A 27,679-nucleotide genomic window follows, 5' to 3' on the forward strand; every position below is an offset into this window, starting at 1 on the left:
CTGATGTTACTGTTGCTGCTAATAATAATAGCAACTAGTACATACTGATTATGTATCATGGGTCACACCATATTCTAAGCATTTTACGTGATTAACCTAATTATCCCTTATAAAATTCAGAGCTAAAAAACTGAGTCTCAGAGAACTTAAATAATTCACACAGTGCAACTCACCTTTCTCTTTTACTTCAACAATGAACATTTACAAAACCTGACCCTAGCTTTAACTAATCCTTTATTACTCTTATGTTCCTATAGAATTAGTCACCTTTCCACTACTTCTCATAATATTAATTAAAATTTTTCTACTTGTCCCTTGAGAAAAGAGTTCTTGTTTTAACTTTTTCTGTATACTCCCAGCATTGGATGTTGCATATGGTTGTTGTGGTTATCTATTGCTGTTAATAATCCATTCTAAAGGTTAATTACTTAAAATAACAATGTATCTTATCTTTTTTGGGTGTTGACAGGCTCAGTGGTTGGTTGTTTCTTAGGGTCATTCATGTGGTTGCAGTCAGAAGCCTGTGGTTGGAGTTGTGAAAGAGCTTCTTCACTGACATGTCTGTCACTAAAACTCCTTGGTCATCATCTCTCCCACATGGCCTCTGCATGTAGTCAGCCTGGGCTTCTTCATAGCATGGTAGACTCAGGAGTATTAAACTTCTTACAAGTTGACTGACTTCCCCCAGGACAGGGATTTCAAAAAAATAGAAATTGGAAACTCCTAATTTATTAAGGCCTGTTTCAAAAAAGGGAACAACATTAATTCTGCCTGGCCAATTTTTCTAATTGGCTAAGAACTCTTGCAGTGCCCATCTAGATTCAAAAGGATGAGGAAAAGACCCCCAGCTCTTAATTCGAAAAGTGTCAAAGAATATGAGGCCATCTTTAATCTACCATACTGGCATTTCCCAATAAGTGTTGGATGGATGGATTGATGGGTAGATAAATGAAAAAGATCTTGGCCAAAGAAAGCAGATGGAAGAAGTGAGGGGTAAAGATTAAAAATAAAAAATATTTACAAAGAATACTGCTATTTAAAGTTTACAAGTACCTGAGAATATATGTGTTGGTCTAGATATTACAGTATAAATATATAGGTAGGGAGTTCCCGTCATGGCGCAGTGGTTAACGAATCCGACTAGGAACTATGAGGTTGCGGGTTCGGTCCCTGCCCTTGCTCAGTGGGTTAAGGATCCGGCGTTGCCGTGAGCTGTGGTGTAGGTTGCAGACACGGCTCGGATCCTGCGTTGCTGTGGCTCTGGCGTAGGCCAGTGGCTACAGCTCCGATTCGACCCCTAGCCTGGGAACCTCCATATGCCGCAGGAGCGGCCCAAAGAAATAGCAAAAAAAAAAAATATATATATATATAGGTAAGATATTCTCCCCTCCCCCATAGGTACACACGCTATGACACAGGATCTTCTATTTCATAGTAATACATTGGAATGGAGGTGTTTTAAAATTTTTATTAGGCACAATGGTTCTTGGCATTGTCTCTTGAATAGATTGGCTTATTCTTCTATTTTCTTTTAAGTGTTTCTTCTCCATTTAACAGCGTTTACTTTTGAAAAGTCAGAGACTTGGAGTACTCTACTGTTTTCCCCCATGCCTTTGCTATTTTTTTGCCTAAGAAATTTCAAATAATGTAATAGTTTTATGATTTATTTTTTTTGTTTTCCCAAATGCTGAAAGTGATTCTAGACCTTAGCTTCCATTTTATTTTGAGGACTTCTACATAGTAGGTAAAAGAATTCCATTGTTTCATAGCCATCATGACCAGAACTAACTTCCTTGACTACTAATATCTTTATCAGTTCTTCCATCTCAAACCCTCATCTGTCCCCATCTCAGAGAAATTGCTTTTTAAACTCACACAAATTATTTCAACTGTCTCATTGCTTCCTAGAGAAGAGTAGAGAAAAATATGGGACATGAACAGGGGCATAATGAGAGAGTAAAAACCACCAGGACTTTAAATGTTAAAATCAACAAAATATGCAAAATGCCTTGAGGCAATGTAATATCACTGTCTCACAGAAGGCAGAAAATTACTAGGAGAAATTTAAATGATGTGCTGGAGAATGTCAACTGCATTCGGAATGGAGCCTTGGATTTTTATAGGAATTGAATACACATTTCAGTCATTAAAATGAAACACCCTGAAATTGTTTCAGATTGAACTTTACATAGGCCGAGGAAGAAATTACAATTAAATATAGCATGCCAAGTTTTTAATTTATGAAATGAGACATGGGGTCTTCTGAGAAAGGAAATAAAATGAATGTTTATCTCTAGAACCCTTTCTATACCCAGGGTGTCAGAGTTGGGGACCAAAATTTCACTTCTAAATCTACCCCTATTAAAACCCCATGGGAAATGATGTAGATATGATCTTCCGGGGCTTCTAGAGAGTGAGTTATAACCAGAAGCAAACAGATAATAAATCCTCTTTGCAGTGATTTGGTTTTGGGTGTTACTTCTTAGCCCCAGAACAAAAACCACAATCTTCACTGTACCTTCACTGCTGGAGTTATAGGTTTTATTTGGTTACCACACTCTGCCTTTTCTATTTCTGATCACATTGTCTTTCTATTTTATTGATTTTTCTTCTCTTCAGGTATAAGTATCTGGGTTTCTTTCTTTCTTTTTTTTTCTTCTTCTTTTTGTCTTTTTGCCATTTCTTGGGCTGCTCCTGCGGCATATGAAGGTTCCCAGGCTAGGGGTCCAATCGGAGCTGTAGCTGCCATCCTACACCACAGCTACAGCAATGTGGGATCCAAGCCGCATCTGCAACCTACACCACAGCTCACAGCAACGCCAGATCCTTAACCCACTGAGTAAGGCCAGGGATCGAACCCACAACCTCCTGGTTCCTAGTCAGATTCGTTAACCACTGCGCCACGACAGGAACTCCCATGTATCTGGGTTTCTAACCTAAATCTAATTCCTCATTGCCCCTCTAATTGCTGATGTGGATGCACCATTGTTGACCTTGGGACTGTAACTGGTTGAACCATTTAGTTAACCAAAGGGGCCCAGATTCTTTCTGAGGAGTCTCCTGACACATTTACTCACAAACTGGTCCTCTTTGTCCCCTGCTGAGAAACACACACAATTGCAAAGGGACTGCGTGATTTATCACTCCCTTTGCCCTGCAGATAGTAGGGGCTTCCAACCAGCCAAACAAGAATGATCCTCTGAAAATCACAGGTAACACCTGGGATTCTTGACTGAGGTGACATGACTTTTTATGTTCCATTATCCGTCTACGACACCAACTCTTAAAAGTTCCTTCCTCAATACTTTATCAACTTTGTTCTTTCCACTGGTCCCCACCAAACTTTGTTGGTTACCTCAGGTTGTTTATAGACTCAACTCAGCATTTTTTTTTTTAAATATCCTTTTCTTTCCCATATTACAACTGACAGCAGCTAGAGATCTTTCCTTAACTGTGGAAGGTGAATAATTCTTTCAACTAAAATAAAAATGTACAGTTTTCACATAATTATGACATTAGAATCTGGGTACTTAAATAGCCTTGCTTCAGGAAGAACTTGGTTCTTTCTATGCCTCTTCCTTTTCTCAGTCCTGTCATTCTTCTCTTACACCTCTAAGACTCAGTATACTCATTTGCCATTTTGTTGCTCTGATAAGAAGGATTTGGGCATTATATCAAGATTAATTTAACAACATAGGTATTTTCCAGATGCAGTAAGAAATCCAGCAATAAGTAATCCTGGGTTGGTACAGCAACCCTATGATACCCTTAGGATGATCCAGTTCCTTCCATTATTCCCTTTCTTTTAGATAAAATTTTAAAGTCTAGGATAGTTTTAGATTTGCCAAAAAACTACAAAGATCATACAGAAAATTCTCATGTGTGTCCAATTTCCCTTGTTATTAACATCTTACTTTAGTACGTACATGTGTCACAACAAATCAGTATTGATGCACAATTAGTAACTGAACCCCAGACATTATTCAAATTTTATTAGTTGTTTCCTAATGCTATTTTACTGTGCCAGAATCCCATTGAGGACACCATGTTACATTTATTTGTGACACCTTCTTAGGCTGCGCTTAGCTGTGGCAGTTTCTCAAACTTACCCTATTTTTAATGACCTTGATAGTTCTGAGGTGTATTGGTCAAGTATTTTATAGAATGTCTCTCAGTTGTGATTGTCTGATGTTCTTCTCATTATTAGACTGCAGTAATCAGTTTGGGGAGGAAAACTCAAGAGGTGAAATACTTTTAATATTGCATTGTATCAAGGGTACATGTGATCAATATGATATCACTGTTGATGTTGACTTTGATTACCTAGTTAAGGTGGTGTGCGTTAGGTTTCTCAACTATAAAGTTAACCTTTCTCCCTTTCCAAAGTATACTTTTTGGTAGAAAGTTGTTATATCCATGACACAAAGCATGGGGGATTATGCTCCATCATCTTGAGGGGGGATATATTTATATAAATTATTTGGAATTCTTCTGCTTAAAATATTTGTGTTTTTTTTCATTTATTAATTTATTCAAACATTTGTTTATATTAACATGGACTCATGAATATTTATTTTGTACTTTGGATTATAATCTAATAATATTTTTTAGATCATTTCTATATTTGGCCATTGAGATTCTTTCAGTTGGTTCCTGTGTCCCTTTAGCCTATAGTTGTGTTTGGGTGTGGGATTGTGTCTTGTTTGGTTGTGTTTGCGTACTTTATTTCTAACACAATGAAATGCTCCAGGCTTATGTTGTATAGCTTCTTCCCCAGTCCTAAAATTAGTCATCCATTTACTTAATTATTCAATATCAGTATATACGTATAGCAGTGTCAAAATTTTCCCATACTCTCATGGGAAAAAACTAAATGGATGGTGGTTGTAAAAACCGCTCTCTCGCTGTTGATGTGGGGGGTTAGAAATAAGCAAGTGGAGGAAGCTAGAATGACCATGCAGTACTAGATTAGCATTGAAGACATCGCTGTGAACTTATGTTTAGCTTAATGTAAATATAGATATATAGAGAGAAATATTTACAAATGTACATATGTAAGTGGAATACTGTCCACATAGGTATATTTTTTGGTTTTGTCATATGAGAAAGCCTAGAAACAATGATATCCCACAGGCGGTAAGTATACTTAGTACTCAGATCTTGGCTTCTAGTACCATCTTGCAAAAAAAGGAACTAAGACTCCTTGGAGAAATGACTGATTTCAGGATTGGGGCAGGAAACATACGAGATGGGCCTGGAGCCTGCATTTGCATTCGATTAGTTTTCTCATCCTGCTTTTTGTCTTTGGAAATTAAAAAGTCCAAAGCCCTCTTTCAATTTTCAGTATTCGCAAATGTACCTTTTCTTTTTTTTTTTTTAGGGCCACACCTGTGGCATATGGAGGGTCCCAGGCTAGCGGTCTAATCAGAGCTGTAGCCGCTGGCCTATGCCAACCAGACCTGAGCCGCATCTGCGACCTACACCACAGCTCACAGAAAGGCCGGATCCTTAACCCACTGAGCAAGGCCAGGAATCAAACCTGCAACCTCATGGTTCCTAGTCAGATTTGTTTCTACTGTGTCACAATGGGAACTCCTTAAATGCACTTCTTTTTAAAAGTTATAGACTTTCTGTGTGTTATTTTCTGATTTACTTCATTAGACAGATGCCACACAGATCTCTTCAAAGCAAGCCCCTTTCTACCTTGGGTTTACCTGTGATGTTGCTGAGGGATAATGCTCCTAAAGGCTATCAGAAACTCCCCCCCCCTTTTTTTTTCACTGAAAGTCACACCATTAAGGTCCTTTTTGCTCTCTTTGGTCTGTCTGAAAGGTGCCATGAGGTCCTGACTTAGGCTTTTTTTTTTTTTTTTTTTTGTCTTTTTCCCTTTTCTAGGGCTGCTCCTATGGCATATGGAGGTTCCCAGGCTAGGGTTCTAATCAGAGCTGTAGCTGCTGGCCTACACCAGAGCCACAGTCACACCAGATCTGAGCCACGTCTGCGACCTACACCACAGCTCACAGCAACGCCGGATCCTTAACCCACTGAGCAAGGCCAGGAATCGAACCCACAACCTCATGGTTCCTAGTCAGATTCGTTAACCACTGAGCCACAATGGGACCTCCTGACTTAGGTTTTTCTGATAATCCTCAGTCACACTTTGGATTTTATTTTTGGCTTGAGACTTCTTATTTTGAGAGGGTTTTGCTAGCTGAAAAGACTATTTTGAGAGCCTTTGCATACTCTTTGAATCCAATTCAGAACCTTAGTAATTTGGTCTTTAGTTCATCCCTTCTCTCATTTTACCATAGGCAGCTCAGAGAAACCAGGTAGCACTCTCAACACTCTGCCTGGAAATTTCCTTAGATAGATCACCAAGTTCATCAGGTATATTTTCTATTTTTCACATTGCTTCAGTTGATGGCTTTGCTCAATTTTCTGTCACTGTATAAAAGTATCTCCTTTCTTTAAACTTTCTAATAATATTTTCCTTACTTCAGCTTCCACAGACAGCCTCCTTGAGGTCTTTCAAATTTTTACTAAATTTTTCTCTGAGCCTTTTAGGTTTTCCTTAATAGTCTCTACAAGGCTCTTCCAGCTTCTGCCTGGTCTTAAATCCAATGTTACAAATTCTTGGCTTTTATTAGGCATTCACTTTCAGGTTTTAGATTCTGTTTTAGTTCTTATCACTACATAACAATTTATGGGTCAGAATTGACAACAATAATTTTACTTCTTGTGGTTTTGGTGAGACTGGAATTTGAGAGGGCCTTGAGTGTGTGGTTTTGGTTCAGAGCCCCATGCAGCTGCAGTCGGAGTAACTGAAGTGGAGAAGCTGAGGCTGCATCTCTGTCTTCCTGTGTCTTAGGGCTTCTCTATTGCTCTCTCTGTGTAGGTTAATTTGGGCTTCCTTACAGCATGGTGGCCTCAGGGTAGTGGAGGGAGCCAACATGAGTTTGAATAAGCAAGAAGGGAAGTGAAATACCTTTAGTCATCTAGCCTCACAATTTATCCAGCATGGTACCTCCTACATTCAGTTGGTTTTAAGAGCACTGTAAGCTCCATACAGTCAAGAGGAAATTATATTCCATCTTTTGAAGGAGAAAGGGAAAGATATAAAGGCACAATTTTATTTTGTGTACCTGTGATTAGTACAAAAAGCCTTTGCCTTTGACATGTAAAGATAAGATGATGGACCTATTGGAAAAAGAAGGCCAGGACCCTCTGGGAAGCAAGCACCCACCATTGCCTAGAAATAAAAGTTATAGGTAATTACTTTTTTTAGTAAAATATACGTAGCATAACATGTACCACTTTTAATCATTTTAGAGTGCACTTTTCACAATGCTTTGCATCTGGTACCTTCACACTGTTCTTAACCATCACCACTCTTCAAGAGAGATCATTGTTTTTGGCAGAGGACCAGGTTCATGAATACCTGAAGCAAGTTCAATGACAAGAAAAAACCACAGCTTTTAAAGAGGAACTGTGCTAAGACATAAAGACTTGGGGCTAGGGACTTAGGCTTAGTGCAAGGGTTGTGGAGGGCTTAATCAGGTGCTTATGTATTCCTGAGACACCCTACTGTTAGCAGCTATGGCAGGTGCTAGGCTTTAGAGAAGAGTCAAAAAGTAGTTTGAAAAATAAAGCAAATATTACTGCATTATACTCTAATTTTGTATAATTCATCATACCTGTTGCTTAGAGTTAAGACTATATATATTAATCTTTAAAAACTAGAAAAAGTTGACTTTGAATTTCACTTTCAGTTTGGTATATTCTTAAGCAACTCTGTTCACTAGAGTGGGGGTTATTTCTTCTGTGTTCTCACACATTAGAACAGATAAGGAAAGTGACAAATCCGTTTTCATTCTAGTATTACTAGCTTTTTGCTGTCGGTAAAGCTGGGCTGTTTTGCTTCTTTTCTGTAGGAAATTGTCAGTTGATAGGCAAAACTTCAAGAATAATTAAGGAAATAGGATATGTTCACTCTCTTGGGAAAATCAATCTTTTGCAAATGTATTTAAATGAATTCAGTATCCTTTCCTTTTAATAGTGCTTATCTGGGCAAAACATTTATTTTAGATTTTATTATGCCACACAGGAAAGTGTGATGCCTCTTTAAAAATAAATTACAGTGTAAAAATCACAGAGGAAGCTGACTGAAAAGAAAAAACCTCAGGAACATTCCCTGTGTATCTCCTGCTGTCTTATATGCACTTGAAGTATGCTAAATAAATCTCAGAACACTTCCTGTTACCTGAGACTACTATCTTCAAGTGTTTCGGTAAATGTTTAATGCATCTCTATCTCTTGTTCATCATGCCAGGAGGAGAAAGATTTGTTTTTGGCAGAGGTGGATTTTGGCAAATGCCACAGGTTAATTCAGCAGGCGTTGTTGCATCTGTGTAAATCAGGGAGGTTTGACAGTTGCCCAGAAACACTGGCCACTCTTTTTGGGAAACCAGACTTTGACACATGGATTAAGTCACAAATGAATGTCACTTTATCTGTTTGTCTCACTTCCTCTTCCATAAAAACACTAAAAGATTGGTTTTTATCAACATAAATATCCCTGCTTTGAGAATGCTCAAGGCCATGGTGTTTGTGTTTAGAACTGGAGATGAGATGGCAGAGCTGTTTGAAGGACTGACATAGGAATAGAGGTACTAAGAGTTCTAGTACCGTCAAAAGATACACCACATACCGATGCACAATAGAAGGCCCGAGTGTGCAATGTCTCATTTCACTCTTACCATACTCTGTGGGTGGTAAAATTACTATCTTGTTTTAAAGATGGAAAGCCATGACTTGGAGAGTTTAAATGACTTGCTTAGGTCTGCCTGGTGAGGTGTAAAACAGGAACTATGTGACCTTATGGTCAATGACACCACCTACTATACTGTATTGGAAAAGAGGCAGACAAGAGGGAGGAAGGAAATAAGTGGACCCTCATGCAACTGTTCAACCTCATTTGATATGTACTCATTTAGTACAATTTACCAGTTGTAAAACATAGAAGGCATTAGATTTGCATAGCTGATTATAGTTGCTTTCAAAACCAAGAGTAAAGTAGAAAATTGCTCAGAACTAGAAGTCGAAAGATTTGAATCTCAGTTCCACCTCTATTACAAACTAGCTGAGTGGACATGGGGGGTGGGGTGTTACTTAGACTCTTCTGTGACATGCAGAGAAAATAAAAATGAAAGATGGAGAGAGAACATTTTAAGTTCTAGATGGCTTTTTGATTTGTGGTTCCAGTTTTCACCTGATCCCCAGTTGTAGGTTTGCCTTTAAACAATTCTGAAAGCTTATAATAATTTTACTCTTCAGTTTAACTGGAATTGGTTGCCGTTACTTTCAGCTAACACAGCAGGAAATACAGTCTGGTCCAACCTGGGTTTAACCACATCAAGATTTAAGAGCTCCACCCCCCCTCTTTGTAGACACACCAGGTTCACAAATGTAGCACTCTGAAGAATCTAGGTTTCTATTTGTGTTTACAAGTTTTGTATTATGTTGCTCTCTTTTGCTGGTGTGTGGAGGCAAGGGGCTTTTCATAGCACCCTTCTTCCCTGCAAGAGAGGAGAAGACTTGGGCTGCTCCAGTGCCCTTATGCAGATAATAATCCTTAGCATCAGCCTCTGTGATCAAATGTATAGCTCTCTGCAGAATACCTTCAGCATAAGACTTCAGGGTCCATAGTTATCACTAGTTTTGTATGTATGTATGTATATGTGTATACACACACACACACACACACACACACACACACGAACATACACATACTCAGAGTTTTCTTTCTTCAGGTAGCCAGGTATAGATACAGTTTAGATAAGAATTTCTCTAAAAGATATTACCATTACCAGCAGAATTAGGTTGATAATTCTTCTCTTCCTTAGAATTAAAGTGCTAACCATAGAGCATGTGTTATACATGGGCTTATTTATTTTTAATGGTGGGGGTCTGTCCTTTATAGAGTCTTAAGCCAGTTTGGAGTTAATGATGAAGCACTCTTTATACCTGCATTAGGGCCTGTCTAAGAACATGGCCAATGGAGAATGACTTCTAAATTAGTCAAGTCATGCATAATTCTTAAAAACCACCACTGAAGTTTGCAATGAGGACTTTACCTAAACAGCATAGTGGTTAGGGTTCTCTTAGATATCAGCGAGACAAGCTGAGTCCACCTAACTTCAGCAGAAGGGAGGAATGTATTGCAAACATATTATGATACCTCATAGAATCCAAGGAAATATTAAACCATTAGGTCTTTGGAATGTGGAAAGTGAGAAAGGCTCATCTCAGACATAGGAATTTTAGGCTAGTTCTATAAAAGTTCTATCTTTAATGACATTTAATTCCCAGTTTCCAGCATGTCTTTAGCCCAAATTCTAAAGTTCTGGGAAAGAGAACCTGATTAAACCAGCTTGTCTCAGGTATTGGTCCTTCCTCAATCAACTAAGATCCAGAAAGAGATCACACAATACAAATTTGGCTGAGGGGGCACCCCAGCTGTTCATTCCGAGAGCAGAGCCTTGGCAAATAGATCAAAAATATACTAAACAATGAACATCCTTAGGAGCTTTGACATGGGAAAATGCTTAGAACTGCTGATTTGGGGAGCTAATATGAAAGACTAGGTATAATGCCCATACATTCCAGATTCTTCTGTCTTGGATCCTGTCTCATTTTTAGCATCCTTTCAATTCTGTGAACATTATCCCGATAGTAAATTCCCCCATATTGCTTTAATTAGCATTCATATGTGTTACTTGCGGCCAGAGGACTCTAGATGATACAAAGGTTGGTACCAGAAGCAGCTGTTCTGTGTTATAGTTTCAAAATGTCACTGGAGGACTGACTCCATTCTGCTGTCTTGACTGACTTCCAGATCACATCTGATATAGCTTTGGGAAGGATTTGGAGACCATCCCACTTTTGTAAACCTTCTCTTATAGTTTGTGAGAGTTGGGATTATTTTAGGGTTTGAGTAATTCAGTACTGTCATTTGTCAGGCTTTGTTTTATCTAGGAATAAAACTCTTTGCCTTTTTTTTTTTTTTTTTGGTCATTTGCTTCTATTTCCATTTCCTGGACTTTATGGACTAGATATCAATACCAGTGATTCTGCAGAATCAAACTCTTAGATTTTAGTTCTGGCCTAGGAATCTTGATTTCTATCAGTGAACCTAAGCCTTGGTGTTCTGACCTGCTCAACAACTTAATGGTCTTTATCTTGTCCTGTGTTTTGAGGCAATCTGAAATAATTTCCTGGTAGTATTATGTTATTTAAGGTCCTTGGCTGCAAGCAACAGAAATACAATCTGGTTTAAGCAAAAAGAAAATTTATTTTACCCATATTAGAGAGTTCACTGACCCCTAGAAAGTGGAATTATCAGATTTAGAATCTAACAGTGCAGCAGGAAATAATTAATGATCTTGTCTTTGCAGTGCTAACTGCTGAAATGAATGAATTTCATTCATTTTATTTTTCTTTCTCTCTTTGTCTCATTGTTTTCAACATTCAAGTTTCCTACAGAGAGGATATGGTCTAGCTTTGGTCATCCTTCTAACTCTCTCCCTAGGTTTATTTGTTTTAAAATAAAGGTATTGTAAAAGATAATATGAAAATTCTTTCAAACATTTTCTCTAGCTTTCAAAATATGAAATAATTTTTAAATTAAACAAATATAAGGCTAATTGTCGGACTCTCTCCAGATTCAGTTTCCCATAAAATAGGCACCTCTGCAGTTTCTTTTAAATGCTGGATAAAAAAAGTTTGCCCATTCCTCTTCCTTATTTGCTTCTCCCATAGGAAAAACTCCTTTTCTGGTAAGATTGGGATAAAGGTTCATGTGTGGTTCAGTGTTTCTCTCTTCAGTCTCCAGGCAGACTATCTTTGCCTGCTTTTATTTAGGAAGTACAGCCAAATCAGAGCCTAAGGCCTATTTTCTAGAGATAGGCCTGAAAGTCTGACCTGTGGAGATTGTGAGTTTTTTAAAGTTTAGAATCTGGAACTTTAATTCTCTCAACTATAAATACCAAGCTCTGGACTTGTAGGAAGGTAGTTGGAGGCTCTAAGTTCAGCCAATATTCACAGATCTGTTCTCTACCCAGGTGGTACCAAACAAACCACAAATAGATAATATACTACAATAATCTCTTTGCTTCTTATGTCTGCTTTCAATTTTGTTTGTTCCTAAAGGGGAGGTATAATAAGCCCCATTCAGCACCCCAACATCAGCTTTAAAAGGTTTTTCTGTGGTTCTTCTAAAAGTAGATTTTCTGTAAATCGAACAAAAATGGATCCATCAGCAATCTACTGGTATATTGAGACTTCAATATATATAAAATTAAAATCATAGATAACAGAGTTGACAGAAAAAGATTTGTATACGTTTGAAAACTATAAAACATTGATGAAAGGAATCAAAGAAGATAGATATACATGTGGAAAGATATCTTGTGGTCATGGGTTAGAAGAATTAATATTATTAAAATGTCCATTTACCCAATGCAGTATACAAATTCAGTTCAATCCCCATCAAAAACCCCAATGGTATTTTTTACAGAAATAGTAAAAACAGGAGTTCCCAACATGGCTCAGTGGTTAACAGACCTGACTAGTATCCACGAGGATGTGGGCCTTGTTCAGTGGGTTAAGGATCCGGCATTGCCGTGAGCTGTGGTGTAGGTCACAGATGCAGCTCAGATCCCTCATTGCTGTGGCTGTGGTGTAGGCTGGTAGCTACAGCTCCAATTCAACCCCTAGCCTGGAATCCTCCATATTCCACAGGTACAGCTCTAAAAAGCATGAAAGAGAAAAAAAGATAATAGTAAAAACATTCTTAAAATGTGTATGGAACTACAAAATAGCCCAAATAGCAAATGCCATCTTGAACAAGAACAAAGCTGGAGACATTACACTTCCTGATTTCAAATGATATTAATAATAATAAAAACAATATGGTACTTGTATAAAAAACAGACACCAAACAGTGGAACAGAATAGAGAACCCAGAAATTAACCTACACATATGCAGTCAACTAATTTTTTTTTTTTTTTTTTGTCTTTTTGACATTTCTAGGGCTGCTCCCGCGCCATATGGAGGTTCCCAGGCTAGGGGTCTAATCCGAGCTATAGCTGCTGGCCTACACCACAGCCACAGCAACACAGGATCCGAGCCACATCTGTGACCTACACCACAGCTCAGGGCAATGGTGGATCCTTAATCTACTGAGTGAGGCCAGGGATTGAACCCGAAACCCCATGGTTCCTAGTTGGATTCATTAACCACCGAGCCACGACGGGAACTCTCAGTCAACTAATTTTTGACAGAGGAGCCAAGAATTCAGAATGAGGAAAGGAGAGTCTCTTCATAAATGGTGTTGGGAAAAGTGTATAGGCATATGCAAAAAAAAAAAAAAAAAAAAAAATTAGAGGGAGAAGACACAAATCTTTCATTTAGAAGAATTACAAATTATTTATGTAGATACTACTCCCTCAAGGAGCTAGAACATAAATTCCCACTTCTAAAGGGTAGACTATGCTAATTATTTGCTTCCAGAGAGAAACCTGGTAAACACACTACCTTAGTTAGATGATTAAAGTTAACATCATCAGTCACCAGTCATATTAACAGCACAAATCCTTGATATGATAGAATGGAAATAGTATTTCATCTCTGTCATCTTTCTCCCCAAGCCAATAATCTCAGTCTAACTATGAGAAAAATACCAGACAAACACAAATTGAGGAGCATTCTACAAAATACCTGACCAGTACTTCTCAAATTGTAAGGTTATCAAAAGTAATGTCTGAGAAAATGTCACAGCTTAAGGAGCCTAGGGAATCATGACAACTAAATGTGAATCGATATATTGGATGGGATTCTGGAACAGAAAAACAATGTTAGCAAAAATGTAATAAAATTCTAATTAAGTACAGAGTCCAGTTAATCTCAACATTGGTTTCTAACTTGTGACAAGAGCACCACAGTAATGTTAAATGTTAGCAATAGGGAAAATGGATGTGGGGCGTATAGGAAATCTCTGTACTAAATTTGCAACTTCTCTGTAAATCTACAGCCCATTCTAAAATTAATTATTTAAATACAAAAAAAGTGATCATTTCTCTATTTTATAAGCTCCGTTTTAAATGTGAAGTCCCCTCTAATGGTCTTCTTTGAGGCATGGTGATAGTAGGAACTTTGTCCCCACACCTTGTTCTGTTTAGACAGTTTTATTCTGGGAATAGTGTTGCAGGGAATAGATAAAAATATCAAAGTACTTCTGAATACATACCATCAGAAAACAAATACTCATATAATGTGGTTGTAACTGTTTATGATGTCAAGAATTTAATTCCCTGATAGCAAACTCTTGAAGATAAATTCATGATTCCTAAGAATAAAATAAATACATTTTTCTAAAACGATAATGTAACAGAATGATGAGGCTGGTTGCAGTGCTCTGAGTTTTAATTGGAAAACATAGTCACTGAGAATGTAATTTGAACTATGACTGTAAATCTTTGTGAAGAATCATCGTCTATAACAAGCCTTTTATTTCATTTATTCTTAGCTATTTTATGTATACCAAAATTTTTTAAAGAATTGTATGCACTAGAAAGTAATGAAATCTAAAGTCATTGTTTTTGTACAAAGTGAATCTGTAAATCTCTCCACTTGCTACCCTTCTAATCCCTTTTTTTGAGGTTCTTACTTGGTAGAGGCTGTTTCTCAACAGATTGGCTTCTTTCCATAAGTAGTTCCTGTCCCAGGTTTTCTTGTCACTAGATCTATAACTTTTCCACCTTTGAAAGGTCATTTGTGTCAAAGTGTGTATCATGGGCTTTGTAAAATAAAGAAACTTTGAGAAACATAATGATCTCAGTCATGTATTGCTTATCTGCCAAGTGAGCAAAGTATGCTCTTCAATTATTAAAATACTTTAGGAAATAAGGAGTCCTGGGTCATTCTGTCTTTAGCATACATTTATGCAAAAAATAATATTGTGTATTTTTAGTTGTTATTTTATGTTTGTGTGTTTTTGTTGCTGTATCTATCACTTTCCCCACAATCAATTTGCTATTGATACACGTATACACACACATATGTATGTCAGGTTAAGTGAAACGTCTGTTACTCAAGAAAATGACTTCGGTTAAAGAAATACATAACTTAAGTCACATTTGCCAAACCCAATAATTTTCATTTAACATTTATTTTAATGTTTTATTTTTATAATATAGTTTATATTCAGTACATTCATTTATTTTAGGTCTGAATTAAAAAAGAAAAGTCCTGACTTTTTAAAGAGGTTGGCAACCTATCAGTGTTTAATTTGTAATGAAAATTATTTAAAATTTTTTCAAATTTATTTTTATTAATGGTGAGGATTGAATTGTTTCTCAGACTCTAAGATATTACTACACTGAAACATAAATGACACGCTTAGTTATCTTTCAGATACAACATATATATGAAAAAGAGAAAGCTGTCGCAAGTGGGACTATACTTTCTACAGGCATATTGCAGTTAAGTTTTTAAATGATGTTATATAAACATCAGGAGAAAATGTTAGAGTTATATCACAGAACTTCCGTCATTTGGAGAGAGGAAATGGAGTTTCTTTTAAAAGTAAAAGGGTTTTAGTTTTTTGATTAGTCATTATGGTTCTGAGGGGAAGGGTTGAGTTCCATGGCAAGGAAAAATGCCAGCACAGGATTTATATGATGATGTCAACATCCACATCATCCCTCTCCCCAAGATTCATATTTCCATTTTGCTCCTGCTCTGCACTGTCCGGCAACAGACAGAACCCCATGCAAAAAAAAAAAAAAAAAAACATCCATTTGAATAAACCCTATGCAGGGTGAGCAGGTTTAGCTACTTAACTACCTCTTAACCTCAGGAACACTGCCTACAGAAACCCAGTCTTAACTCAAATCTCTGGGTCAGGTGTCCCTCCTGTGTGTTCCCATAAAGTAGGCTGTTCATCTCTATGGAGAATTTTATACAGCTTTAAAGTGAATCAACTTGTGTGTGCTGTCTGCTAAAATGTAACCTCTCTACTAGCTTATTTATGTTCTCAGTGCCTTGTATAACCATAGGTGCAGAGGAAGGGTCAAAAGATGCTTCCTGAAAGAACAGTTAAGCATTAGAGTACAAAATAGGATGACCAGCATATAAACGTACTTGGGAAGAAATGTGAGCCCTACCTTGAGCTTCATCTAAAAAGAGAATAAAGGAGTTCCCGTCGTGGCGCAGTGGTTAACGAATCCGACTAGGAACCATGAGGTTGCGGGTTCGATCCCTGGCCTTGCTCAGTGGGTTACCGATCCGGCGTTGCCGTGAGCTGTGGTGTAGGTCACAGACGAGGCTCGGATCCCGAGTTGCTGTGGCTCTGGCGTAGGCCGGTGGCCACAGCTCCTATTTGACCCCTAGCCTGGGAACCTCCATATGCCACGGGAGCAGCCCAAAGAAATAGCAAAAAAAAAAAAAAAAAAAAAAGAATATAAATGCTAGGAGGTACAAGCTTTTTTGAAAGTGGGGCCATGATGGTTGTAAGATACTTAGAGAAGTGGAAATTTTTTAATTTAGCAATCCTTTTAAAGATGTACAGTTTTAAAGATGCCCATGTGGATTTTACAAGATAAGTAAATTGTTGATAGCAGATTTAAATTCTTTCGAGAGTATTAATATAATTCATACTCATTCCTCTAAATTAAAAATGTACATAATTACATCTTCAATTGGAGATGAAGAAGCGAGGTGGTCAAAGTACTGCAAACAGTGAGCTGTTTATGGCATTGGGAACACTTACGGTTGACATACTATGATTTTGTCCATCAAACATCAGTTTCTCCTATTTGGGGTAATAGCACATTGAGACTTCTGTCCCACATGAGTTTTTGAGATTTAGCTGGGGCAAGTGCCTATTAAAATCTGAAGTAGAGCACATGAACCTGTTCTGGGCAACTAGCATATTCCATTTATTTAGTTGCAGTAATTGGTTGAGAGATAGACATGCAATTCAAGTTGTATCAGTAAGGCCTTATCTTGGGACTTTTCCTGGTAAAAAGGGAAGGTACGGAGTTCCCCTTGTGGGTTAGCGGATTAAGAGCCTGACATAGTGTTGGTGAAGATGTGAGTTTGATCCTTGGCCTCTCTCAGTGGGTTAAGGATCTGGCATTCCTGCAAGCTGTGGTGTAGGTCATTGATGAGGTTCAGATCTGGTGTTGCCATGGCTGTGTTATATAGGCTGGCCACTGCAGCTCCCATTTAACCCCCAGCCTGGGAACTGAGAGAGAAAAGGTACATTCAGTCCTCCACATCCACAGGTTTTGCATCCACAGCTAGTTGAATCTGTGACTATGAAACCCGCAGATATGGAGGGCCAACTGTGTTCATTGTACTCTGCCACTTTATGAAAGGGACTTGAGTATCTGATTTGGGTTTGGCAAGCTGGGCTCCTGAAACCAATCCCCTGCTGATACTGAATGATGACTGTAATTTCTTTCCTTTGCACTTGGATCTGTGAAGATGTAGATCTTGAGTTGCCAGGGTTCAACACATATGCATGATCTCCCTGAAAAGCAATTCATGCAGAAGAAAGCTGAGCTTGATGTTGATGATACTGTATAGCTCTCCAGAAAGAGCTATCCTGTAGCTAGAATTGCTTCTTTACTCATCAGTGACTTAAACCAGTAAATTCCACATTTTAAGCAAAAATCAGGGCATGATTCCTATTTTCTAGGCAAGGCCAAATTTTTAATTTTTTTTCAGAATAAAAAAGTTTTAGAAAATGCAGAGATTCAGGTACCAGTCAAAATGATCTCGAAGGTTTGATCTTTACTCAAAGAAATATTATGTCCTATGTAGATATTAAAATATTTGCTTTAAATCCCTGGTTTGTAGTTTATGCAGTGAGTTGTTTAAAAAAAAAAATTCTGGTAGTTTTGCTCACATTTTAACAGAGTAGCTACAGAGAGATTAGCAAAGGAGATTAGCATAGGCGTTTTGTGTGAAGCTTGTTTTTAGCTTTTCTTTATTTTTTTCTTTGTTTTTCTTTTTTCCTTCTTTTTTTCATCATTACTTTTCTTAGGGCCGAAATCATTTGCAGAGATGACACTAACTATAACTCCATCGTCTCTGAGGTGTTTTAATAGACAGATGCATCTCTGTTCTTTAGTTAAAACCATTGAGAAGCAATCTCAGAGTTTTCTCAATAGAAACAGATTTTTTCCAACAGGGATTTTCAAAGTATGTGTGAATTACTGGAGTGATGCGAAATGCATCCTTTAAAGAGAAATGCCTTTAGACATTTGATGGGACTTACCTGAAAGGAAAATCTTTCAGTCATAAGAATTTATTCCTTCTTTTCCTAAAAGAAAGGACCAGATTTCCCACACAGGATGCTCTATCCATAAAGGGGTCAATTTTGATCACAAGTCCCATGAAGCAAACTGAGTTGAGTTCCTGTCACGTGCAATTTGTTTATTGCAAGGGAGCGACTTCAGTAATAACCGCTGAAGAATAAACTGCGGAAAAGTTTTGATAAGGGGAATTACTTGATCAGATTCATACTTTAGAATGATCAATCAGGCTTAACAGTGAAGAAGGAGGTTTTTAAAATTTGATCGTCTAAAGCCTTTTACCCTATTACTGGCAGGAGACAGTAGTGTCCTTCATTATTCAGGCACAGTAGGCTTGGGGAGAGGTAGAATACTTGAGAAATGCCTCAGCAGTAGACCTGGATTCCCTCAGTGATCATTTGGTAGAGCGGATGGCAAAGAGGAAAGTGTCACTAATAAGACCCAGGATTCTGGCTTAGAAAGTTGGATGGAGGATGGTATTATTTGCTGAGATAGAGAATACAGGAAGAGGAGACAGATTGTGTGTGGGGGGTGGGGGGGTTGGGAGGATGGGAGTGGGGACAGCAAGAGGAATGAAACATTCAATTTGGGGCATGTTGAATTTAAGGTTTGAAAAATATCCAAAAGGTTTTATATAGATCTGGATCTCAGGAAAGAGTTTGGGCCAGAGACAGATTTAGAAGCCATCGCCATAGCGGTATAGGTCAAAAGTCACAATGGGAAACGTTTTGATTTATTTATTTTTGGCTAGCATTCCCTTTTCTGAGAATAAGTTGCACACATTTGGGAAAGATCAGGTAATACTACGTAAAAAATAATAATGTGGCCATCATTTTAAAAAAATGAGTAGTAGTTGCAAGCAAACATATAAGGATGATTTCACAAGAAAAACATCTTAAAATTTTTTTTGGAAAATTTGACAACCCTGCATCTTTGAGCTTATATTCTTTCCTGACAACAACTGGATGGACTTGCAACAGCCCTTGTCCGTTGAACTTAGCCCTTTCAGCTCTTTATATTACCTGTTACTTTTAAGATAAAAATTTACATTTGAAACCCAAGACAAATACTGTGAAAGCACCACAGTATTTAAAAGGCAGAAAAAAGGAAGGCTACAAAAAAGACCAAGCTGGGGCAAATAGCAACACAGAATGAAGCATGAGGAAAGCAAATAAATAAGTAAATAAATAAATGAAAGAGGGAGAGTATTTCAAGGAAAAGGGCATGGCTGTGAATATTAAGGTAATTAAGGTAAGATAAGAATTTAAAAAATGTCCACAAGATAAAATAAAGAGGAACAGGGTAAACCCGTGGCTTGGGTATAAACAGTGCAAAGAAGGTGCTAGAAACCACAGAATTAAAAAAAAAAAAAAAATCTCTGTTCAAAAGAAAGAAAAAGCAGTAGTTCACTGACTTTAAATCTTTTTAATTTTTTCTTCTAGAAACACACTCACACATTAAAAATGTAAAATTTGGCACCTACTCTAGATTTTTTTCTGTGCTGTTTCCTCTCTACCCTCAATTTTTAGCATTATATTGTAGCATTTTCTCATAACAATTTTTTTCTTTGAAAACATATTTTTAGTAATAATGTGGTATAGTCATGCGGTTAACTGATTTAAATATTTGTCCATTTTTGTCCTTTGGGTTTCTTCTTTTTCTTTTGCCATTAAGAATAATAAATGTACCTCACAAAATCAAATACCTCGGAATACACCTGACCAAGGAGGTAAAGGACCTATATGCTGAGAACTATAAAACTTTAATCAAAGAAATCAAAGATGTAAAGAAATGGAAAGATATTCCATGTTCCTGGATTGGGAAAATCAATATTGTAAAAATGGCCATACTACCCAAAGCAATCTACAGATTCAATGCAATCCCTATCAAATGACCCATGACATTTTCCACAGAACTAGAACAAACAATCCAAACATTTATATGGAACCACAAAAGACCCAGAATCGCCAAAGCAATCCTGAGAACCAAAAACCAAGCAGGAGGCATAACTCTCCCAGACTTCAAGAAATACTACAAAGCCACAGTCGTCAAAACAGTGTGGTACTGGTACCAAAACAGACAGACAGACCAATGGAACAGAATAGAGAACCTGGAAATAAACCCTGACACCTATGGTCAATTAATCTTTGACAAGGGAGGCAAGAACATAAAATGGGAAAAAGAAAGTCTATTCAGCAAGCATTGCTGGGAAACCTGGACAGCTGCATGCAAAGCAATGAAACGAGAACACACCCTCACACCATGCACAAAAATAAACTCCAAATGGCTGAAAGACTTAAATATACGACAGGACACCATCAAACTCCTAGAAGAAAACATAGGCAAAACACTCTCTGACATCAACATCATGAATATTTTCTCAGGTCAGTCTCCCAAAGCAATAGAAATTAGAGCAAAAATAAACCCATGGGACCTCATCAAACTGAAAAGCTTTTGCACAGCAAAGGAAACCCAAAAGAAAACAAAAAGACAACTTACAGAATGGGAGAAAATAGTTTCAAATGATGCAACTGACAAGGGCTTAATCTCTAGAATATATAAGCAACTTATACAACCCAACAGCAAAAAAACCAATCAATCCATGGAAAAATGGGCAAAAGACCTGAATAGACATTTCTCCAAAGAAGATATACAGATGGCCAACAAACACACGAAAAAATGCTCAACATCGCTGATTATAAGAGAAATACAAATCAAAACTACACTGAGATACCACCTCACACCAGTCAGAATGGCCATCATTAATAAATCCACAGATAACAAGAGCTGGAGGGGCTGTGGAGAAAAGGGAACCCTCCTGCACTGCTGGTGGGAATGTAAACTGGTACAGCCACTATGGAGAACAGTTTGGAGATACCTTAGAAATCTATACATAGACCTTCCATATGACCCTGCAATCCCATTCTTGGGCATCTATCCGGACAAAACTCTCCTTAAAAGAGACACATGCACCCGCATGTTCATTGCAGCCCTATTCACAATAGCCAGGACATGGAAACAACCCAAATGTCCATCGACAGATGATTGGATTCGGAAGAGGTGGTATATATACACAATGGAATACTACCAAGCCATAAAAGAGAATGACATAATGCCATTTGCAGCAACATGGATGGAACTAGAGAATCTCATCCTGAGTGAAATGAGCCAGAAAGACAAAGACAAATACCATATGATATCACTTACAACTGGAATCTAATATCCAGCACAAATGAACATCTCCTCAGAAGAGAAAATCATGGACTTGGAGAAGAGACTTGTGGCTGCCTGATGGGAGGGGGAGGGAGTGTGAGGGATCGGGAGCTTGGGCTTATCAGACACAACTTAGAATAGATTTACAAGGAGATCCTGCTGAATAGCATTGAGAACTATGTCTAGATACTCATGTCGCAACAGAAGAAAGGGTGGGGGAAAAACTGTAATTGTAATGTATACATGTAAGGATAACCTGACCCCCTTGCTGTACAGTGGGAAAATTAAAAATAAATAAATAAATAAAATTCTGTGTCTATCCTCTCCTGAAAAAAAAATAATAAATGTTTCAATTAATGGGATAAATAAATCTTTGTGTTTCTAATTATGTTTAAATATGAAGTTACTAGGTCAAATTGGTTTCAAGATATGTTCCATCACTTTTCAGTATGTATGTGATGATATACTGCACCTCAGCAATATGGATTTCTTGAAATAAATATCTGATTATTCTGTCAACTCTTGAATACTCGTGTAAATGCTTCTGACTGTGGTGGTGGATTCTATGTCTTCTCTACATTTGGTTAATTTTTCTTTAGATGATTTGAAGCCGAGTCATTGAGTGCATTACACATTTAGAGCTGAGAGCTTCCTTGTGAATGTATCACTTTTTCATTATTAAGGGTACCTTTAATGTTTAATAATGCTTTTGTCTTTAAATCTGCTTTACTTGACATTAGTGTAGTCTCCTGAGCTTATTTTTCTTGACATATCTTTTCTCATCCCTTTACCTTTAAGCTTCCTATATATATATATATATATATATATATATTTATTTATAATTAAAGTATATATATTTTAAACAACATATATTTTCAAAATGCTGTCTGCTAGTATTAATTTATTACTCAGATTATTAAATTATTTGATATTTGTATATTAATTTAAATTCGATAAATAATATATTTGAGTTTATTTTATTAACTTATTTACGGTATTTTTAGTGGTTTTCCTAGATGTTGTACATGCATCCCTATTTCAGTCTATTGTAACATGCTTCCTTATTTCAGTCTATTGCTAATGATTACTTTTACAACTTCTCTAGAAGGCTAGAAACTTGGAATGTTTTAACTCATTTACCAGTTCTTTCTTTTACATTATTGTTATATATTGCTATATACTGCATGAACTATACATAATTCACGTATATTTTAAACTTATTCAACCATTAAAATTATAGTTTTGTACCATCAATATTTATTCAGTTAACCCGTGTATTTTATCCTTTTCATTCCTTCTTGCATTTCTTTTCTTTCTGTCTGGTACCATTTTTCTTTTACTTGAAAAATACTCTTTAGAATTTCTTTTAGTGCAGGTCTACTGAAGACATATTATCCTGGTTTTTGTTTTCTGAAAATGTCTTTATTTTGCTTTAACTTTCACAGATTATTTTCTCTGGTTGTAGAATTTTAAGTTGATAGTTATTTTCTTTCAGCATTTTAATGATTCTGTTTCATGTATTCTGGCTTTATTGGTTTTTGTTAATAAGTCAGCTCTAGTCTTTTTGTTGATCCTGTGAAGATGATAATTTTCCCCCCTTTATATTACATTTAAGATATTCTCTTTGACTTTAGTTTTTAAAAGTTTCAGTATGATATTCTTTGATGTGTTTTTTCTTTATATTTACCCTCCTTAGCAATTCTCAGTCTGTGGATAGATGTCTTTTTCAGCTTTGGAAAGTCTCCAATTCCTGTTTCATTCAATGAATAGTTGTTAAATAATTTTAAAAATAAAAGTTTCCCAAAATTCTGTGCAACAAAATTAAATTTATATAAATGGAACAATTAAATAAATAAAAATAAACCAAAGGAAAAATAGAAAAATGTCGGGAGAAAGTAAGGAAAGAACTATTTCTAAGCATCAGTGGAAGTCTTAAAGGAAAAGACTATAATAAATTTGACAACAGACATTAGAAATACTTCTGTAAATCAAAAAAGAGCTTTAAGAAAATAGAAGAACTACTTCAAATAATGAATTATTGTCCTTGATCTATAAAGATTACTTATTATTCATGCAAAATAAAAATATTTAAGGATTGCTGTTTCTGCCTAAGAGCTTGGATTTGACCAACTCTCCTACCAAGGACAACTTGAGAATGGATGATTTTTAAAAGTATGTTTTAAGGAACAGGAGAGCTATCATGGCAGTCGGGACTTGAGGGGCCAAGATCCTGAAAAGCAGGGAAACACAAAGTGAGGGGAATCCAATATTCTACACTTCTTTCCCCCTCCATGCATGTGAGGATTAGGAATTGACACCAAGAGAGGCCAAGAAGCAAAGCAAAAAAGTGGTGGTTCAGGAGGAAGGAAGTTGAGTTGAGTCTTTAGAAGTTGCACATAGGTAGGGAGGCAAAAATTGGAATTTGGGGCTAGCAAAGCATCTAGAGAAACTCAGAAAACTCAGAGAAATGAGTTGTTCAGCATGTTTCCCTTTCAAGGTTTGGCCAGTTCAGAAGCAGTACAGGGTTGACTGTGTGAGACAGCAGTTAGAAATCTTCTTCTGTAAGATTTCTAACTGAAATCTGAAGAAGTCGGCAGGGCTTTTCAGCCTCATAGAGCTGCGAAGACAGGACTTTCAAGAAGGAGGGTGGAGCTCCAGTAGACGTCCTGTACCTGCAGCAGAGGCCTCTGAGGTCTGCTCCCTAAAGAGAGAGTTGACTATAAATGAAATTGGCTTCACACAAACTGAACCCCAGACTAAATTTAGTTCAATCTCTGACTGGACTTAAGGTGAGATGCCCCATTTTAGCTTCAGATAAAATGAGAAGTTACCCTCCCTGGGGAGAAAAACAATGAGAACTCCAGAATTTTAATTAAAAAAAAAAAAATCTAAGATAAGAAAGAATATCACAAAACAAAACAAAACAAAAGAAGAGGTCCTTAAAGCAAACGCATGGGTATCTCAGATATAAGAGTTATTGGGCTTGCCATTTAGAATAATTTTAATTTTAATCTAATGTCTGTTGTCAAATTTATTAGTCTTTCCTTTAAAACTTCCACTGATGCTTAGTTCTTAGTTCTTTCCTGACCTTCTCCAGACATTTTTCTATTTTTCCCTTGGTTTATTTTTATTTAGGCTTTCAATTTATAATTTCGTTGCATAGGATTTTGGGAAACTTTTATGTTAAAAATTATTTAACAACTATTTGTTGAATATTTTTCCTACTGCTCTGGAGTTTTATCCTTTTCATATGGTAAATTATTATTTATACTGTTAGCTAAAATAAAAATGCAAAATGGGAGAGCTGTGAGTTTCACTTTTATCTGAGGACTTACTGAGGACTGTAGCTCAGGAGACTCTCAGATAGCTCTGAGGAACTGTGCTGAGGATGCAGGCCAAGGGAGGTCAGCATATATGTGATTTCTGGAGAAGCGACTATATACAGTCAAGCACACATCTCAGTGGAATGGTTGCTGATAGTCATAAGGAACAGCTATCTCAGTTAATTACTTTAGAGTTTTTCTAAGTATGGGAAGATGCAATATATTGGTTTGTCAAATTTTTCTCCTGAAAATGTCTAACTATTTTAAGGCCTGTTCTGCCAGTTTTTCTGGAGCACAGAGTGCCTCATTCCTGATTTCCATCCTGAACTCCTTTCAGGGTGTTTTAAAGATCAGCAACTGCAGTGGCGGACTCAATTCTTATGGAACTGGGTGGGGAGGGACCATCTTTAGTTGGCGATGCTTTGGATTGTTTCCAAATTCTCGCAATCTATTATTACAACTGAAAAATAATCTGCTGTTTCAGTTATTAAATTTTAATCATCCATTTTACTACCTGATTGTTCAAGTACCCTCTTAACATTCTTACTTGTCAGTTTTATTGAGGCTGTTCATGTGAAGATTTCTTTGCCTGCTGTGTCAGAAGTAATTATAAGCTGGACTAAAGCAGTAAGAGTAAGGATACAGAGCAAGAACAGAGTGAGTGATATTGATTATTGCCACCTCTAGTGTTCCAGGGATTTGAAGGCTGAATATGGCATCTCCCATGATGCAGCCTGTGGCTTGAGAAGCTAAGAGAATGGTAGTGCCATTAATGAATATTGGGAATATAAAGAAGCAGAATGTAACAGAAAGGGAGGAGGAACATCTATTGAAAGAGCAGAAGCAGGAGTAGCAAAGATAATTTTAAAAAAAATGTTAATATTTTGAAATGGCTTCTTTGGCTAGAAGGATAAGAATTTGACTTGGGAAAATCTTTTAAAAAATCAAGTGAAGTCTAATTTGGATTAAATATCAAATGAAATTTGCTGTGGCACCAATCCTAAGAGATGTACGATTTTTAAGGAGCAGTCCATAGTAGCTCTTTTCATGTATCAACCATGTACACTCTTAGGCTATAAACAATGTTTGCAGTCCATTGAGAGGCCTAAACTTGGGAGAAGGGGTGCAGAAGGCAGACTAATCAAGTTTAGAGGATTTCTGAGCAAAAAAGTTGCAAGTGAGAAAGTAGAAGCTACTGGTGAAAAATTATTGATCTGACTTTATAAATTTTAGCTTTGTAAAGAAAGAAATGAAGCCAGGCAAATTATTGCAAGTGTCAAATATGTTTCTAAGAGCTGAAAGCATTTTATAAGCCCAAGATCAAAATAAGGCAGTGTTTTTAAGGCAGTGTTTTTATTTTCCTAGGTCATTTATGTGAAGAAAATGGTGCAGCTGGGATATACCCTGACCCTCTCTATCTGGCTATGTTCATTGCAGCCGAAGGCTAAAACAGTTTCTAGACAGGGAGCCTGGAATCCAATTTATAAGGAGAATGTGCAGCTTCTTAGCATCTTTCACCTGTATTTATACCAACCAATCTTCTTTTAGTCAACCTTAAGGAGATTTAGAAAATCATGCCTTGAATTGTATACTCTAGCTCTAAAACATTATCTCAGCTAAATACAATGAACAGAGAAGGGGAGGATTTTTAAGTGATTTACTTTTTATGAGGCTTCTCTTGCTTCTTTTGACTTTGGTCATCCCCACCCCACCTCTTGAAAATTTGGACCTCATGATCAGAAGTGTAGAATTTTGGCCTTGGGAGAAATTGTATAATTTATTTGACTCTAACTTTTTCTCTGTGAAATAAATGAGACAAATGAAGGACAGAGAAGACAAAGCCAATGTCACCTATAAGTCAAAAGCAGAGCTAAACCCGTGAAATTCAGGTTTCCTAGCAGTGAATTTAGATACTTTCACTACAGTGCGGAGATTAGAAAATTCATATTAATTTACTGTATCACTTTGCATCCCTCCCCACCCTCCTTTAAAATTCAGCAAATTTTTTAATGTAGAAGAATAAAAAGTAGTTTCAGTCCTCTCTCTCTCTCTTGAGTATCAGATTTCGAAAAGAGCTGACACAAAGCACTTTCGTAACCAAATTTAATATAAAAGCACAGAGAATATGCAAATAAGGCGCAGAGCCAAACTTTAGAAGTGAACTAAAGAGGTAAAGAATTAACATGGTGCCCTTTTTAAGATTAGACTTTAGTCCTGAATCCCTATTCTTTCCTAGTCAACAAACCACAAGAAACCCTGACCTCAAACAGCCTAGCCCTGCTATAGATACACACCTGGACCAGCAACAGATGAAGAGAGCTACTTCACAATTCTTGGTCTTTTGGCAGTGTCTGTTCAGACAGGCTCACCCACCCCCATCCTGTTCTACTTTAGTGTTAGAAGGAAATGAAGCCACAAAGAGAACTAAAAAGAGCTATAACACCTTTTGTCTCCTGCCACCTCCTTCCCTCTTTACTGCCCTCAGCACATAGAGCTATTCTAACCCAATTTGGGCTTGAGTGTAACATTCCTGCCTGCCTGAGGAAGGAATGATGAGCTGGGACTGCAGTTGCAGACAAGTGACACCCAGAAGCCAAAAGCTTCTCTAAGTACCAGGTCTGCACAAGACCCAAGCCAAAGCAATGGCATTGTCTTTGGAAGAATTCATCCACTCCCTTGACCTCAGGACTCTCCCCAGGGTCCTGGAAATCCAGTCAGGCATCTATTTTGAAGGTAAGCACATTCTTATCTCTTGGCTGGCT

The 27,679-nt window shown here is 37.2% G+C and overlaps 1 protein-coding gene across 4 annotated transcripts in view; it reads left to right on the forward strand.

Moving 5' to 3' along the window:
• The window catches only part of THEMIS (thymocyte selection associated), a 225,843-nt gene that overhangs the window by 9,982 nt on the left and 188,182 nt on the right, over positions 1–27,679 (forward strand). The window contains exon 2 of one of the 4 annotated variants that reach the window (XM_084956915.1): positions 26,283–27,650. The exons of 2 other annotated variants lie outside the window; for them this stretch is intronic. In XM_084956915.1, coding sequence (XP_084813041.1) covers positions 27,560–27,650 — 91 coding nt within the window. In that variant the 5' untranslated portion in view covers positions 26,283–27,559. Of the gene's footprint in view, positions 1–26,282; positions 27,651–27,679 lie in introns of those variants that run through there. One more of the 4 variants, XM_084956929.1, reaches the window with a different exon arrangement.

The sequence above is a fragment of the Sus scrofa genome, chromosome 1 (assembly GCF_054392235.1).
Source record: "Sus scrofa isolate SSC_HxYL_T2T_F1_AM1 chromosome 1, Sscrofa_HxYL_maternal_Yorkshire_Landrace_v2.0, whole genome shotgun sequence".
NCBI lineage: Eukaryota > Metazoa > Chordata > Mammalia > Artiodactyla > Suidae > Sus > Sus scrofa.